At 34.7% G+C, this 15,840-nt stretch overlaps 1 protein-coding gene across 1 annotated transcript in view; it reads right to left on the bottom strand.

The window, feature by feature from the left end:
• APCDD1 (APC down-regulated 1) overlaps positions 1 to 15,840 on the bottom strand; it is a 59,134-nt gene that overhangs the window by 34,865 nt on the left and 8,429 nt on the right. Inside the window, exons 2-3 of the mRNA XM_074208161.1 lie at positions 9,454 to 9,637; positions 1,496 to 2,027 (exon numbers count right to left, since the gene is read on the bottom strand). Of these exons, the coding sequence (XP_074064262.1) occupies positions 1,496 to 2,027; positions 9,454 to 9,637 (716 nt within the window). The remainder of the gene's footprint in view (positions 1 to 1,495; positions 2,028 to 9,453; positions 9,638 to 15,840) is intronic.

The following is a 15,840-nucleotide window of genomic DNA, read 5'->3' as shown; positions in this document are numbered from 1 at the left end:
AGTTGATGCTTACTAGGGTAATCTTTCTAATTCTGGCTGATTCCACTTCTAGCTATTCCATTCTTAGATACTTATAGGTAATTAGGGTTCAAGACATAGATGCTATGCTTCCCAGTCTTCCAAGTTCTAATACTTCCATTGTCTATAGTCAGACCTATAACTCCAAACTATGCAATCAGTGTTCTGCAAGTGGGTAATGATGGCATACAGTAAAACTTTTGTACTGCCCCATGGGAGACAGAACACCCAAAAAGGACCTGGATCCCTTTTAGCTGGACAATCTCTATTTACTTTTGTATGATATTGAACATATTGTGCACTTGACTTTTTGAGTCTATGCTCTAAGGAACCTAAATGACATGCATTAAATTGGAGAGAGAGAGAGAGAGAGAGAGAGAGAGAGAGAGAGAGAGAGAGAGAGAGAGAGAGAGAGAGATATGCTTTGTAAATGTGTGATATTATTGCTTTTGTCGTCATTGAACTCTAATATTAGAGTCATTACTTACCCAGTCTTCTTCATGGCTGATAATTAACTCTTTCTTACTTCCCTAATATTTTCTCCATTCTGCCTCTTCTTCTCCCTTTAGGGTTACTACTACTATCATACTGGATTTGTTTTTCACAAGCCTTCTGAGAGATATCATAGAGTAAAGGGGAAAAGTATTAGGTTTATAACTAAAAGTCCTAAGCTTCCAGCAGCTCCTAGCTCCACCAGTTACTAGTTATGGAATCATGAGCAACTCCCTGAACCTATCTGACACTCCATTTCTACATATGTAAAATGGAGATAATAATTTCATAAAGCTGTTGTGAGAAAAAAAAAGTGTTGTAACAATCTACATAGAATTATATATCTAGTTCTGGAAGGGATCTCAGAGTCTGACTGGTCCATGTCTCTTATTTTATAGATAAGAAAGCTAAAATTTAGGAAATTGAGACTTATCCAAGGTCACACAAGAGCATAAGTGAGTTATTTTCATTGCTAGAGGCAACTTGATGGCACCGTAGATAAAATATTGGGCCTGGAGTTTAGTATGACCTGAGATAAAATCTGGTCTCAGAAGTTTAACAGCTATATAATCCTGGGAAAGTCATTTAACCCCTTTCTTCAATTTTCTCCTCTGCAAAACAGGAATGACCTACCCAAGGTTGTTGTGAGATAATATTGATAAAGTACTTGGCAAATCATAAACCACTATATAAATGCTAGCTATTATTATTTTTATCATTACCATTATTATTGACACTACAATTTTCATTTACTACTTCTATTTTTGTTTTTTTCTCCTTCATTTTTGCAGCCCATTTTCCCTGACATGATTCAACCCATTTTTAAACTATTGCCATCATTACTCTCCCTGCTGGGCTTCCATATTCTAAGTCCAATTGTGATTTAACCCTTTGGCACAAAAATATCTACTGGATCTTGTTGTTCATCTTAAATATAAAATGGAAGATCCATAGGGGTTCTGGAATAATGCAAGGAAATCAATACCTTGGCATTTTGTAGGGGTGGTTGGTAACTGGATGGCCGGTAGAACATCCTTTGGCTGGAGTCAGTATGAATATCACCAAGGAACAGTTCTTCCACAAGGTGATCCAGGTTGTGATGGAGGTACTGTTTTTCTACTCGGATCAGTTGAAGCTCATGCATAGCAAAATTCACTGCTCTAGTACATTCACGACCATTTTCCTCTCGCCATAAGTCATAAGCAGCATCCTGTACCCAGGGATTATCTGAGGGGATGAAGCCAGGGCATGTGCGATTTACCAGCTGACTAAGTCTTTCAGCAACAGCTTCACTATGGCAGATGATCTGGACATTATGTAGCTGGTAGTCTGCTTCAGTCCCTCCTCGGATGATCCAGGATGCTTGACGAAGTCGTATCTTACCCCTGATAACTAGAGTGTAGGTAGGGTTGGTACAACGATTGCCACCATAATAAAACTGGTAAGCCTTGAAAGTATTGTTGTGGTAGAATCGATAAGATCTGGTGATGAATTCTGGACCAGATCTCACTTCACATCTAGAGAAGGAAAGGAAGAAGATTTTTTAAAAATAAAAAAAATACATGAGAAATGGAGACCACTATAGCTTTCTAAAATAAAAAATACCATAGGAGAATATAATTTAAGGATAGAAGAGATGTTAAAAAATCATCTAGTCCCTCTTCTTACTGTTTATAAAAGGGAGCCCTGGAGCAATTCAATAATCCAGATCCAGGCTGTTTCTACTCCATTAAGCTATTCCTCTAGATAGGCATTATTCAGGTTACAAATAGGTCAGGGTATTAGAATCATCACTTTCAGGCATAATCTTTTTTTCCACTAAATCTCATACTTTGTGTATAAAAAAATCCTCTCTGGATCAGAAAGAAATTATACTCTCCAATTAGTTACAAATAAAAATATCAATCATATTTTAATTTTAGAAATATGGAAACATTTCCTACTATGAAAGTAAAGGTTCAAACAATCCTTTGCATGAACCTAATTCTCCATGCAAAGTCATCTTAGAACATGTATGTTCTATGTAAGATGTTCTATGTTATGTAAGTCATCGTTCATGGACCAATTCCTGCTTTTCCCGTTTGCCTTCACTTAAACTTAAATGGTATTTGCTGGGTAAAATATAAAAGACAAAAAGCATCACTTGCATAGTGTATTTGAGAATTGATAAACTATTCCTTCTCAGCTAGATTTTAAAAAATGGGACTGCTATCATTCTGTGTGGTAGGAGGAGACAGTATGAAGATTTTGTCACTTGTCTTGGAGCCTTGGTAGAAGTAAACTTTGTTTTTCTCTAAAGTACATCTTCTTTCATTCTCTATTTAAAATTATGAAATCTTAAGGCTATAAAGGATTGAAGAAGTCCTTGAGTCTATCTATATTACATTATTATACTAAGTCAGTTGAATTCGGCTCAACTAACACTATCATGTGCTTACTATGTCTATGGCATTGTATTAGCAGCCAAATGCACAAAGATGAAAGAATTCACAATCATCTGAACTGGACGAGCCTACAGTAAAAATGGTACAATAAATCATGCACAAAAAATAACCATGAGATAACTGGATAATTTAGTATCAAGAGCACTAGGCATAAAATTCAGGAATAATAGGAGTTCAAATCTTGCCACAGTCATTTAGTAGCTAAATGACTGTGGGCAAGTCACAATCTCTCTCAGCCTATTTATTCATCTATAAAGTGGTGATATAAAAGCACTTGTCTAATAGGATATGAGGATCAAATAAGATAATGCATATAAAGTCTTTTGCAAATCTTTAAGTGCCAGATAAATGCTAATATTAACATTAAAAGTATTTTTGTTAAACTATAACACTAGTATTTACAAAAGAAGGGAATTAACTATATTACTAATATTTACAAAGAAAGGGAATTCATCATAATACTAGTATTTACAAAGGGAGATATGATATAGATAAAGAAAAGGTATTTAAAAAGTTCATTAAGAAATCTGTGAAGAGGGACAGCTAGGTTGGTGTAGTGAATAAAGCACCAGCTCTGGAGTCAGGAGTACCTGGGTTCAAATCCCATCTCAGACACTTAATGATTACCTAGCTGTGTGGCCTTGGGCAAGCCACTTAACCCTGTTTGCCTTGCAAAAACAACCTAAAAAAAATTAAAAAATAAATCTGTGAAGGAAAAAACTCATTTCTATCTGTTGGGAAGTTGGGAAGAATTTCATTCATTTGAATCACCATTTATTATCAGCAAAGTTTCATGGAAGAAGTGGTAGCTGAGCTAGGCCATGAAAAAAGAGATTTCAATAGTACCTATGAAGTAGTGGGAGACATTACAGAAAGTCAGACCAGATCATAGCAAGATTAGAATGTGTCAATGGGGTGGGAAGTGAGGGAAAAGGGAAAATTCCCTGCATGGGCATATGATGGATTCCATTTTTTTTCTTTTTCGTTTATTCATTCTTTTGACATAATCAATTGCTCCCCTTTTATTTGTATATATTTTTTGCTTCCTTTCTTTTTTTGATGTTAGATTGCAAATTCCTTAAAGGCAGGAACTTCTTTTGCTTCTTTTTGACTCCCTGGCACACACAATAGGTTCTTGTTTGAATATTTACTGATTGACAGCTTTACAGAGTTTTTACAGAGTTACAATTTGAAGGAGCCCTAGGGATTCTTTAGTCTAACAGTCTCATTTTAGATATAAAGAAACTGGAACCCAGAGAGTTGAAATAACTTATCCAAGATTACACATGTAGAAAACAGCAGGTCTTCTGACTCCAAAGCTAGTGTACTTGGTTAAACAATTGTTTTTAGGGTTTTTTGCTAGGCAATGGGGTTAAGTGGCTTGCCCAAGGCCACACAGCTAGATAATTTTTAAGTGTCTCAGGCCGGATTTGAACTCAGGTAGTCCTGACTCCAGGGCCAGTGCTCTATCCATTGCACCACCTAGCTGCCCTGGTTAAATAACTTTTTGTAATTTATGTAGTGGCTACAAGTTCTTAATCTGCTTGTCTTCTCTCTCATTCCTCTTGGGGCTATTATTCTTATTTTTTCTCCTTTCCATTCTCCCTTTCTTGGCTCACTCAACCTATTTTGCATCTCATTTTATCACCCAGTAAGCTATCTATTTTTACTTCTCTCCTCTTTGCAGAAGGTCCCTCTTTTTCCTCTCTTTAAATGTCTCTCAAAACATTCTTTCATATACTGTCCAACCTTTTATTCCTCTCCTACTCGGTTTAAAGTTAGTGACAATAGTTTAGAATACTCAAGTCCAGTTTTTTATATATGAGACACAAGGTATACCCTAGTAGGTCAATTTTATTTAGTATTATCTGAAAGCATCACAATTAGTTGCTAGTGGAAGTTTAATCACCAGTCAGTTAAAACATGGTTCTCTCTAGCAAGTAAAAAAGGAGATACCAACTAATGTTAATGTCAACTGCAAGGTCCTCTTATTTTGGCAAGGATATAATGGAAAAATATTACCTCTTTGAAAGATATGATAAGAGGAATATATAGTTTGGTCCTTTACTGTAACAAGAAATTATTTCATTTTAATATGTTTTAGTTAAGTGCTATATATGCTGCTAAAATTTGATTAATTCACATATATGAAATTATACTTGACAGCAGATAAAGGGTAAATTATCTTTGAATGTACTTTCCAAAAGAATAGTATAGTGTCTTAGGTCTGTGGTTAATAACAATTATGTGCTAACTAATTATGACACTGATATATTGTTTTTAAAAACTACCAGTACCATCATCTCCAAAGCAATAGAAAAAAAATGTTTTCCTTGGTTTTCCAAATGGAAATAAAATTACTTAGGATATTCTGCCAGGCTATTGTGCCTACGTCCAGAGGAAGGACATGAAGCATGTTTCCATAAGTAATTTATCCATCTTTTCTTTTCTATTCCCACTGACATCGAGTCCTCATCACCTTATATGTGGGCTGTTAACTCATATCTTTTAACTTGCACATAATTTTCAGGCTAATCTTTCTAAAATCCCTTTTAACATGTTTTGTTTGACTACACATGTATAAACTATGTCAAATTGCTTATCTTCTCAATGGAGGAAAAGGAGGGAAGGAATTTAGAACTCAAAATTTGAAAAATTAAAATGTAAAAAATTGTTTGTACATGTAATTGGGGAAAATAAAATATTAAACAAGATTTTAAAAACAAAAATAATAAAATTGAGGCAAAAAATTCACATTTTATTACCTTGCTCAAATATCTTCAATGACTTCTTAATATTTGTGATAAAATTCACATAGCAGGTTCTGAGTAAATGTTTATTGAATGGCTGACAAATTCCTTTTGCCTTCATTCAAACTCCTTTACAATCTTATCCTGGCCATCTTTCAAACTTATCTCCCATTACTTCCATAAACAAAATTTCAACTAAACTACTTTCTCCTGAAATATTCCTTATGCTGTCTTGCCTTTCTGATTTTGCTCATATTATCCAACTAAAGTTATCTTCCCCTCTCTCCATTAAGATCCATTTCAAATCTTACTTCATTCTCTAAATTCATAGCATTTATTACCTATATCAACATTTTCAAAATGTGGTCAAGGGACTCAGGTATCTTTGAGATCTTTTCAGGGGTTCTATAAGATCAAAACAAATTGGGGCAGCTAGGTGGCGCAGTGGATAAAGCACTGGCCCTGGAGTCAGGAGTACCTGGGTTCAAATCCGGTCTCAGACACTTAATAATTACCTAGCTGTGTGGCCTTGGGCAAGCCACTTAACCCCATTTGCCTTAAAAAAAAAAAAAACCTAAAAAAAAGAGATCAAAAACAAATTAGTAATAATAATGTTTTAATTTATGGTAATAATGGTAAATGATATTGAGACCAAAATGTCTGAGAACTACTGGCCTATATTACATAAATGAAATGTTTTTGATTGTCTTATGCTATCTTTTATGCTGTCACCTTTTATTCTTTAACTTTTCTCCTTCCAGCTAAACTGTATAGGAATGCCTTTTACTTTTCTGAATCCCCTTTTAGAATCAAACGCATAGAGAATGTTCATTAACTATGCATTGATTGACTGTATAAAATAGTATAAAGTGTGTCATTTTACCTAGGAGGCACCAGGTGTGCAAAGGGAAGAATGTTTAGCAGAAGTGTTCGCTGCTTAGACACTCTCAAAGAACAAAATCTTCTGCAACATATTTTCCATGGAGTCTAACTGAACATCCAAACCATTTCTTCCATTTTTAGAAGTCTTTTTTTTTAGGTTTTTGCTAGGCAGTGGGGTTAAGTGCCTTGCCCAAGGCCACACAGCTAGGTAATTATTAAGTGTCTGAGACCGGATTTGAACCCAGGTACTCCTGACTCCAGGGCCAGTGCTTTATCCACTGTGCCACCTAGCTGTCCCATTTTTAGAAGTCTTGATGAATTTCTAATTGTACCTTATGTTCATTATTCTTCAGAGGTAATATGGTATAGTGAAGCTCTTATTGGAGTCCAGAGACCATGGTTCAAATGCTGCACCTAATACATATTGTGCATATGATCATAGCCAAATTCACTTAATCCCTCAGTGCTCCAGATAATTCTCTAAAGCTGTAAGTTATAGACTAGCTGTGGACTTGTGCTGATGGAGTTTTCAAATTGGAAATTTGATTTGCCAGTGAAATCACAGATTTGAATCAACCCTTCTGCCCCTCGCCCCAAAAAAGACACCCACCAACAATTTTCATGCAACTCATAAGCATCATGAATACTGCTGTAATATATGTCAAGGAATTGGTCATAGAAAAGAGAAATTTTTTTGAACAGACGAAGATTTTTTTAAAAGATAAAAGCAGAAAGTGACATACATAATTAATGTGATAAGAAACTTCTTCAGGAAAAAAATAGTCACAACTTGGGCAATTGTATAAGGCAATACATTAAAACAGAACTGCCTTTCTGCATTGGTGGTGCAAGGGTTTTGTAATCTGATAGAATCAAAAAAGACAAAAACAAAGCAAAAATCATTTGATTCAAAAGAAATTATTAAATTAAAGAATGTGGATTAATCTACTTTTATAATTACTTCTATTAAAACTAAACTGTGATATTATACACTCCACTGCTTAATATTTTTTCTGTTTGATAATGAAGAACTTTCATGTCTTTCATTGTGAAAAGCATGAATATGAACCATCAATGAATTTTTTAAATGCTTACAACTTTAACCAACAAATAACCAAAAGAATATTTTAAGGGAGGAATAATTTATTTTTTCAGATAATCAAAATTATTGAATAATATGTCTAGAATTAATAGTAGAAAACATCTAACTTAGCCCAAACAATTCCTTACCTCCCAATCTAAAAGAAATTACAACTGAAACACATCTAAAATAGTTGGATCATATGAAGAGATCACTTTAAACTACACTTTAAGCATTTTCTATTTATTCATTCTAAAACACTGTGAAGAAAAAGAATGGCAAAGTCTCTTGGGGAAGTTTGAAAAAATCTGAAAGTCAAATCTAATAAGAATCTTGAGTCATTCTATATAGAATAACACTGATGAATAGTATGATTCTAGGCAGTATAGTCAAGGCCATGGAATCAAGGTTGTCAAAGAAAACTTTTTGTGATTGGACAAAAGACAGTCACAGAAATACTGAGACTATATAGACTAATATTTCTTTTTTTTTTGGTTATTGTTCTGACAAAAGAGAAAAAGAAATAAAGAACTGTCCTGGGAAATTAAAACTGTATAAAACAGCAGCTATTGCTTAACTACAGAGGAAAGACATCATGTATGTGACTGAGATCTGTGATCATACCTTTATGTTCAAAAAGTAAAGGAAAAGTCAAAAGTTACTGCTCCCAGTCACCTTAGAATTATTCCCAGCTACTCAGATCTCCCTCAATTACCTCAAATTTATCTTATATTATATATATATATATACACACAGATATATGTATTTATTATTAATGAAATCTTGTATTTATAATTTATTATTAATGAAATCTTGTATTTATATCATCAGTTAACATATAAGATGTTTAATAAATACTTGATGGTTAAGTATAAGAGAGTAAGATTTATTAGGAAGTAAATTTATTATAAAGAGAAAAAGGTTTCATCTCTCAAAATATCCAATTTTATACTTTGTGTTTTTAATTAAAGATTATATTAATTTATTTATTAAAGATTAGTTAAAGATTAGATTAGTTTGTGTTTATACTGCCATCTCAATAGCAACATGTTTTTACAGAAAAAGTATGGAAAGCTGAATCACATATTGATTTCACTCTCCACCTGTGAGAGAAGTTAAACCATTTCTTCAGACACTACCTCTGACCTGGTGTTACCTATGGTGCTCAGGAAGGAAGAAATCAGCCTACTTAGGTCTAGCTTGATAACTCAGAACTGTTAAATGGAAACAAAAGCCACCAGTCTTAGACTCTTGATAATCTAGTGCTCAACTAATGAGGAATTTCATATCTGTGGTAGGATAGAAATGTATTCTTGACTAGTAGAGGTAAATCTAGTACCTTGGATTAGTTGAATATGACTACAGTATTAAGACCATAAGGAGCTAACTATGTTTCAGGGGCTGGGGAAATACAGATACTTAATTTCACTTGCTAATGACTTTTTTATATAAACAAGCAGTACGATACAGTTCAGTAAACAAGGTTCCATTCACTAACTCTATGTGGTCAACTGTGTTACAGAATAATCTCTCTCTGAGCATAAGGTTTCAACAGTATTTAGCTCTGTTTCTTAACGGAAGAAAATTTTGGCTTCTCTCTTTTTTTATAATTGTATGCCTTCTAGGATAAAATATAGATAACAAGGGAGCAGAGGTTTCATTAACTATTATAGGCAGTTTTTGTACATCTGAGGCATCAAACAATGGATAAAAAACAATATTTTTCATTTCCCCTCAATTGCAGAGCTCTGTGGGATTTCCCCATCACCACCTTGGTTCTTCTTACCCTGTGGAGACCCAGTGGCCCTCAATTGTGGGTGGCATCTGCACAGTGATCCGTGCTCCATTGTGGAGGTGTTTGAGCATGTGATGACATTGAGATTCCTTGAAAGCTCTCCAAGCACTCTTCTCCAAAGATCGAGGATGGGATCTGCTATCTGGGTGAAGAAGGGCGGAACCTTCTCCTAGCCCTGGGAAAGAAAGAATAAGTGAAAAAAGGAGATCAAAAGACTCCTGGAGCTCAAGAACCATCTACACAAATCAGGCTGAAACAATCTGTTCAGAGAAAACAGTACGGATTGACAAAACATTTTGTTTATAATATCTGATCTCATCAGTCTGGTAAAAAGATATTTTCTTCTGTTAGTTTTATTGCTATTTTTTCCTAATGATTCTCAAAGGTGCAGTTTCAACAAAGTTTTTTCCTGTATTCAACAGGGTACAAGCCTCTCTTTGCTCCTCTATAATCTCTAGGAAACCTAGCCTTCTCCTTGTTCAATCCAGACACTGCTTGGCTGTTGAGGCAATATTATACTCCCTCCTGTCCTGTAAAAAAAAGTCAATTCTATAGTAATAAATATTGACAAGTGACTATTATGTTAACTGTATGCACTACAGAGGAATGAATATGAGCTGATCCCTATTACATACACATGAAGACAAGATAATTAGAGGGCGAGATCAGTTGAGAGTAAAGTCATCAGGGAAGAGACATAGGAGTCAAATAGGAGGATATAGTCCATATGACATAGATGGGTCGAGAGCATGGGGGAGGAGATGGTTGGAAATAGGAGGATAGTCAAGAGATTGGTTCTATATATAGATTTAGAAGATTAGAATAAGATACAGAGACTGCCACAGTAGGAAAGAAAAATGGAAACAAGCATTTATTAAGAACCTACTACTGTGCTAAGTGTTTTAAAAATTATTAACTCACTTGATCTTTGTAACACACCTATTATTATCCCTATTCTGCAGTTGAAGAAGTCCAGACAGATAGGGTTAAGTGACATGCCCAGAGCATACAGCTAGTAAGTATCTGAGAAAAGGCTTGAACTCATATTCCTGAGTCTGGGAACAAGGTAAGGGTAAATGTATAGGATCTGATAGCTGCAGCTTTGGCAGGGGATATAGGATCTAAGTAGAGTAGAAATCTACCGCTTATAGATGTCAATAGTGTTTTGGAAGATGACAAATCAAGTCAAGATGACAAATATGAATTATGCACTTCTTATGTGCCAAGTTTCATATTGGATACGGGGGGGGCAAGAGGAGAAAGGCAAAAACCAGTCTGTTCTCAAGTTTACAGTCAGTATGGAAGACAACATGCAATTAACAATGTTTGAACAAAATACATATACTAAATATGCATAATCTCAGAGAGAAGGCACCGAGATTAAGGAAGACTAGGACAAGTTTCTTGGAAAAGGTGGACATTGGCTGAGACTTAAAAGAAACCATTGCTTTACCTGACTTCTGTGGCAGTGAGGTAGGATAGTATTATCCCCTCATATGTGTGAGTTGAGTACAAGTGAAATTTCTATCTTTACTAAAAGCTTAGAGTAACTTTAACATTATTACCAATAATAAAGAAAATATAAAAAGAATTGATTTTGGAATCAGTGTTTTAGAATCCCAGCTTTCTCTTAACTGCTTGTAAACTGATGATCCTAATGGAGATCCTCCTAAAATTCTCGAATTCTCAATACCCTAATTATTTAATACTCAAAAATCAATGATGTAGCAATCTAAAATTTAGGATTTTAGAATCTAAAGCAGGAAGGATATTTTAGAGATCATCTAGTTTAAACCTTTTATTTTACAGATGGGAAAACGAATGTCTTGAGAATACTTCATTATAAAACAAAATTAGGTGTTTATTTCAAATTTTAAAATACTGAAAGTAATTCCAGTTATCCTCATATCAAGGTACTTTATAAAAGTAAAAAAATAGATATTTAAAAAGTTTAGGAGTCAAGATAAGGCTTGTGACATAAATATGAAACTTATTAAAGGTGTCAATGTTGTAAAATGTATAACAGGAGTTTCTAGAGAAAAATAAAACAATGCTCCCTCCTTACTCTTGACTATTACAAACTCAAAAACTTCCTTAAAAATAACTTCAGTATAGTCACACTTATAAGTCTTTACATAATATGCTTCATTTAACACTGCATTAACATTTACAATTAATGTAGTTCTCTAGAGAAGTGATTTGCTGTCCATCACGATTATTTCTTGAGAACAGCTGGGTGATGCAGTGGATAGAGTGAAAGGCCTGAAGTTGGGAAGACTCATCTTCATGAGTTCAAATTTAGCCTCAGATACTAACTAGCTATTGTGCAACCCTGGGCAAGTCATTTAACCCTGTTTGACACAATTTACTCATCTGTAAAAGAGCTGGAGAAGGAAACAGCAAACCATTCTAGTGTCTTTGCCAAGAAAACACCAAATGGGTTCATGAAGAGTCAGAAAAAAACTGAAAATGACTGATCAATAGCATTTAACAAAATCTAAGAAAAGAAAAATTGATGGGCTAAAGAAAATTACAGAAAGTTCTTATTTAGTACTTTACAGGTATTGTTTCATTTGATACTGCTAACAATTCTGTGAATAGGCATTATTTTCATTTTACCCATTTTACAGAGGAAACTGAGGTTGAGAGGTTAAGTGACTTGCCCAAGATCATAGAAGAATTTGAACTCAGTTTCTCCTGACACCAACTACAGCACTTTATTCACTGTGCCACTAGTTGTTTTGTATCAGAGATAATTTCCCTAAAACTAACTCTGAGGCTAGAGACCACACAATGAGGAAATAAGAATCAGGACTCAAGGGCATGCCCACTGAATCAAATTCCAAGTTTCCCACCATTACAATTCTGTAAAGTTTTTGTGAAATAAGTTATCTTTTAATTTTGGTCATTTAGTGCAGCACAGTGGAAACAAGATGCCAAGTAAATATATGCAAGTGAGAATTGATTATTGTAGCATCTTGAATGGTTTGGCTGCAAGTATAGTCTAAGGAAAAATGAATGGCAAGGAGACATTCATTCCATGCCTGGAATTCTAAAATATATACCTTGATTCATTATAAATCCTATCTGCTCTTTTGGATGTATTTGGATATTTGTGTAGTGTTTTAAGATTTGCATAGCTTTTTATAAATATTATTTCACTTGATCCTCACCACAACCCTGACAGGTAGTTGTTATTATTATTCCCATTTTATAGATGAGAAAATTGAAGGTGACAGAGGTTAAGCAATTCGCCCAAGGGTTACACAGATCACATGTGTCAGATCAAATTTGAACTCAATTTTCCTGATTCTAGGTCCAGTACTCTATCTTATCACCTAGCTGCCTTTTAACCTGGGTGCAGAGCTTAGAGAGTAAAGTTGGGCATCTGAAAAGCAGAGTGATTCTAAAATGCCTATTATCCTTCTACTTACTGATCCTAAAGATGTTGAGAAAGAGATGTTCAGGGATATTGGGCAATTTATTTTACCTGGGAGGGAATGGACAGAGGTGTAGAAAAGAACAGAAGCTGGTTACAAAAAAGGCATTAGTGCTTAGCACACTCCTTTTCCACACTGATCATCCATGTTATTATGAAGAAGGGATATTAGGGAGCAAAGAGATGAAAAAGTACATGAGAATAAGATGGGAGGAAATACATAAAATTAAGAAAATTTTGTACAAACAAATCTGATTGCAGTTAAAATTAGAAGGGAAACAGTTAATTGGGGAAATGAAATCTCTAAAGCAAATTTCTCAGATATGATTATTATATTTTTTTCCTCAGGAATGCTTTGGTAAATGAATCACAAATAAACTCAAAAAAAGAAAGAGAGGGAGGAAGAGAAAGAAAGGGGGGTAGAGGAGGGGAGAGGAGCAGTGTTTTTACCTCTTCAGAGATTCCAAAAATGTGGACAAAAATCCAGTCAACATAACAATAACATCAAAGTAAATAATCTAAATTTAATAGTCAGGACAGGACAATATCAAATAAATATTAGGAAATTTTTGTTGTTTGCTGCTAAGTCACTTCTAACTCTTAGTGACCTGATGGATGCCAAACCTGTCCATGGAGTTTTCTTGGTAAAGATACTGGAGGGATTTGCCATTTCCTTGTCTACTAGATTAAGGCAAATAAAGGTTAAGTGACTTGCCCAGAGTTACAGAACTAATGAGTGTCTGAGGCCAAATGTGAATTCTGCTCTTCCTGATTCCAGGTCCAGCACTCTATCCACTGAGCTAAGTAGATGCCTACTATGAAGCTAGAAAAGTAAATTTAGGGGAGGCTAGGAGGAGTAGTGGATAGAGCACCAGCCCTGGAATCAGGAGTACCTGAGTTCAAATCCAACCTCAGACACTTAAATGTGGCCTTGGGCAAGCCACTTAACCCCATTGCCTTGCAAAAACCGAAAAAAAAAAAGTAAATTGAAAAAATATGGGATTTTCTAAGTCTTTCAATTTAAAAAGTCCACATCTTTAACAAGTAAGGGAATGAAATCAATAATTCAAATTTAAAAAGGCTACTTATAATATGGCATATGAAGTATCCTTCCCTGATTGACTTTTAAATCTTCAGTTGGCCATCAACATCTTTCTTCAAATATTCACTTGGTTGTTGTGGTATGGAAAACATGGAAAGCACCTATAGGATTTGCTAAACTTCTTGTAAAGTGTAAGAAACTGAGAATTCATTTAAAAATATTCCTGTAGGCAACACTGGAGGTCAAGCATAGCAACATAATATCCTTGGACTTGGAAAACTTTGCTCTGAATAATCAGATAATGAAGTATTTACAGATCATATCAGTAATGTATTTCATCTAATTCTTTTTTTGTTTTGTTTTGTTTTTGCAAGGTAATGGGGTTAAGTGATCTGCCCAAGGTTATAGAATTACATAAGAATTAAATGTTTGAAACTGGATTTGAACTCAGGTACTCCTGACTCCAGGACTGATACTCTATCCATTATGCTACCTAGCTGCCCCTATTTCATCTAATTCTAAGTCCTCTTGATTTCACTTGAGGAAAGGTTTCCAATAAACAAGGCATTTAGGTAAAAATAGATTTTTGAAGAATAAAATAGATAAATTCATTATATGAACATTCCATCTCATCTATTTTCCTATCTCTGTATTCAGTTCTTTTAATCCATGAATGATAGAAGTATCTGGTGGAGCAAAGGAGGGAATACTAGGTCTGGGTGCAAGAAGACCTGAGTTCAAATATGGCCTTAGACATTTACTAGCTGAGTGACCCAGGGAAGATTACTTAATTTTCATATGCTTCAATTTTTCTCAGAATAAAAGAGGGATAAGAATATCAGGGTAAAGGGTTGTTGTAAGGAATAAGATATTTATAAAAATGGCTAGAAGGGTGTCTGGCACATAATAGTAATTAATAAATGTTTATTCTTTCCTCCTATCTTGAAAGACATAGCTTTAAACCAAGAGTTTTAGATTCTTTATCTTCATATCTTTAAAAGAATACTTGAGAGTAATGAAGTAACTTTGTGTTCATATATATATATATATATATGTATATATATATATATATATACTTATCCAATTTTTTTAATGGTTAGATGGAATATTCAGGGAATGGGATGTTGTGGATAACTGAAATTTTTTTGTTAACTAACAGTTAACTGAAAACTCTATTCAGTTTGCTTATTGAAAGCAAACTGCCTTCTTGGAGTGAATGTCTTTCTTTGATGACTCAGGAATCCAGCTGTGCCTCAGGTTCATCATTTTGAATATTAATTCTCCTTGTACAGCACTTTGTATGCAGAAAGCACAAGAGCTTGGGCTGCCTGTGCCAAATTCAGGACATATCCAAGCTTGAGTTTTTTGTTTGTTTGTTTGAATCTAATATAATGTTATTTTTCCTATTGCCTATATTGTGACAGTCTTACCTTCCCTACATTTTTTTTTCCTTTTTGGAAGTGGTCAGTCTTGGTCTCATTGACTCATCACTCTTTTACCCAACCTTAATGACTGAATGGTTGTTGCCTCAGTCAGACTGTGACCTGGGAAGGACCTACCTAGCTTTAAAAAGTTAAGGTCTCCCACTGCAATCAGGGCCATCTCCAGTTGGCCCCATCCATACCTGGACATTGGACCCAGAGGGCTATGGAGGAAAAAGTGAGGCTGGTGACTTGGCACAGCATCCCCTCACTTAAGTCCACCTCATTTGCATGTCACCTTCCTGATGTTACAGTCTTCTCTGAGAATTAAGGACAAACAACAATGATGATGATAGTAAAGAATATGGGAGGAAAACCATCACATGCACAGACTAAAGGGGTAATTTAGATCTATCACTGCTAATATTTGATTCAGGTTTACTGTAGGGATGATTCTTGATGAAGGAAAGGGATTA

Source organism: Macrotis lagotis, chromosome X (assembly GCF_037893015.1).
Source record: "Macrotis lagotis isolate mMagLag1 chromosome X, bilby.v1.9.chrom.fasta, whole genome shotgun sequence".
NCBI classification, from domain to species: domain Eukaryota; kingdom Metazoa; phylum Chordata; class Mammalia; order Peramelemorphia; family Peramelidae; genus Macrotis; species Macrotis lagotis.
Note: the sequence above shows the minus strand (reverse complement) of the source record. Positions and strands in the feature narration are given on the sequence as shown.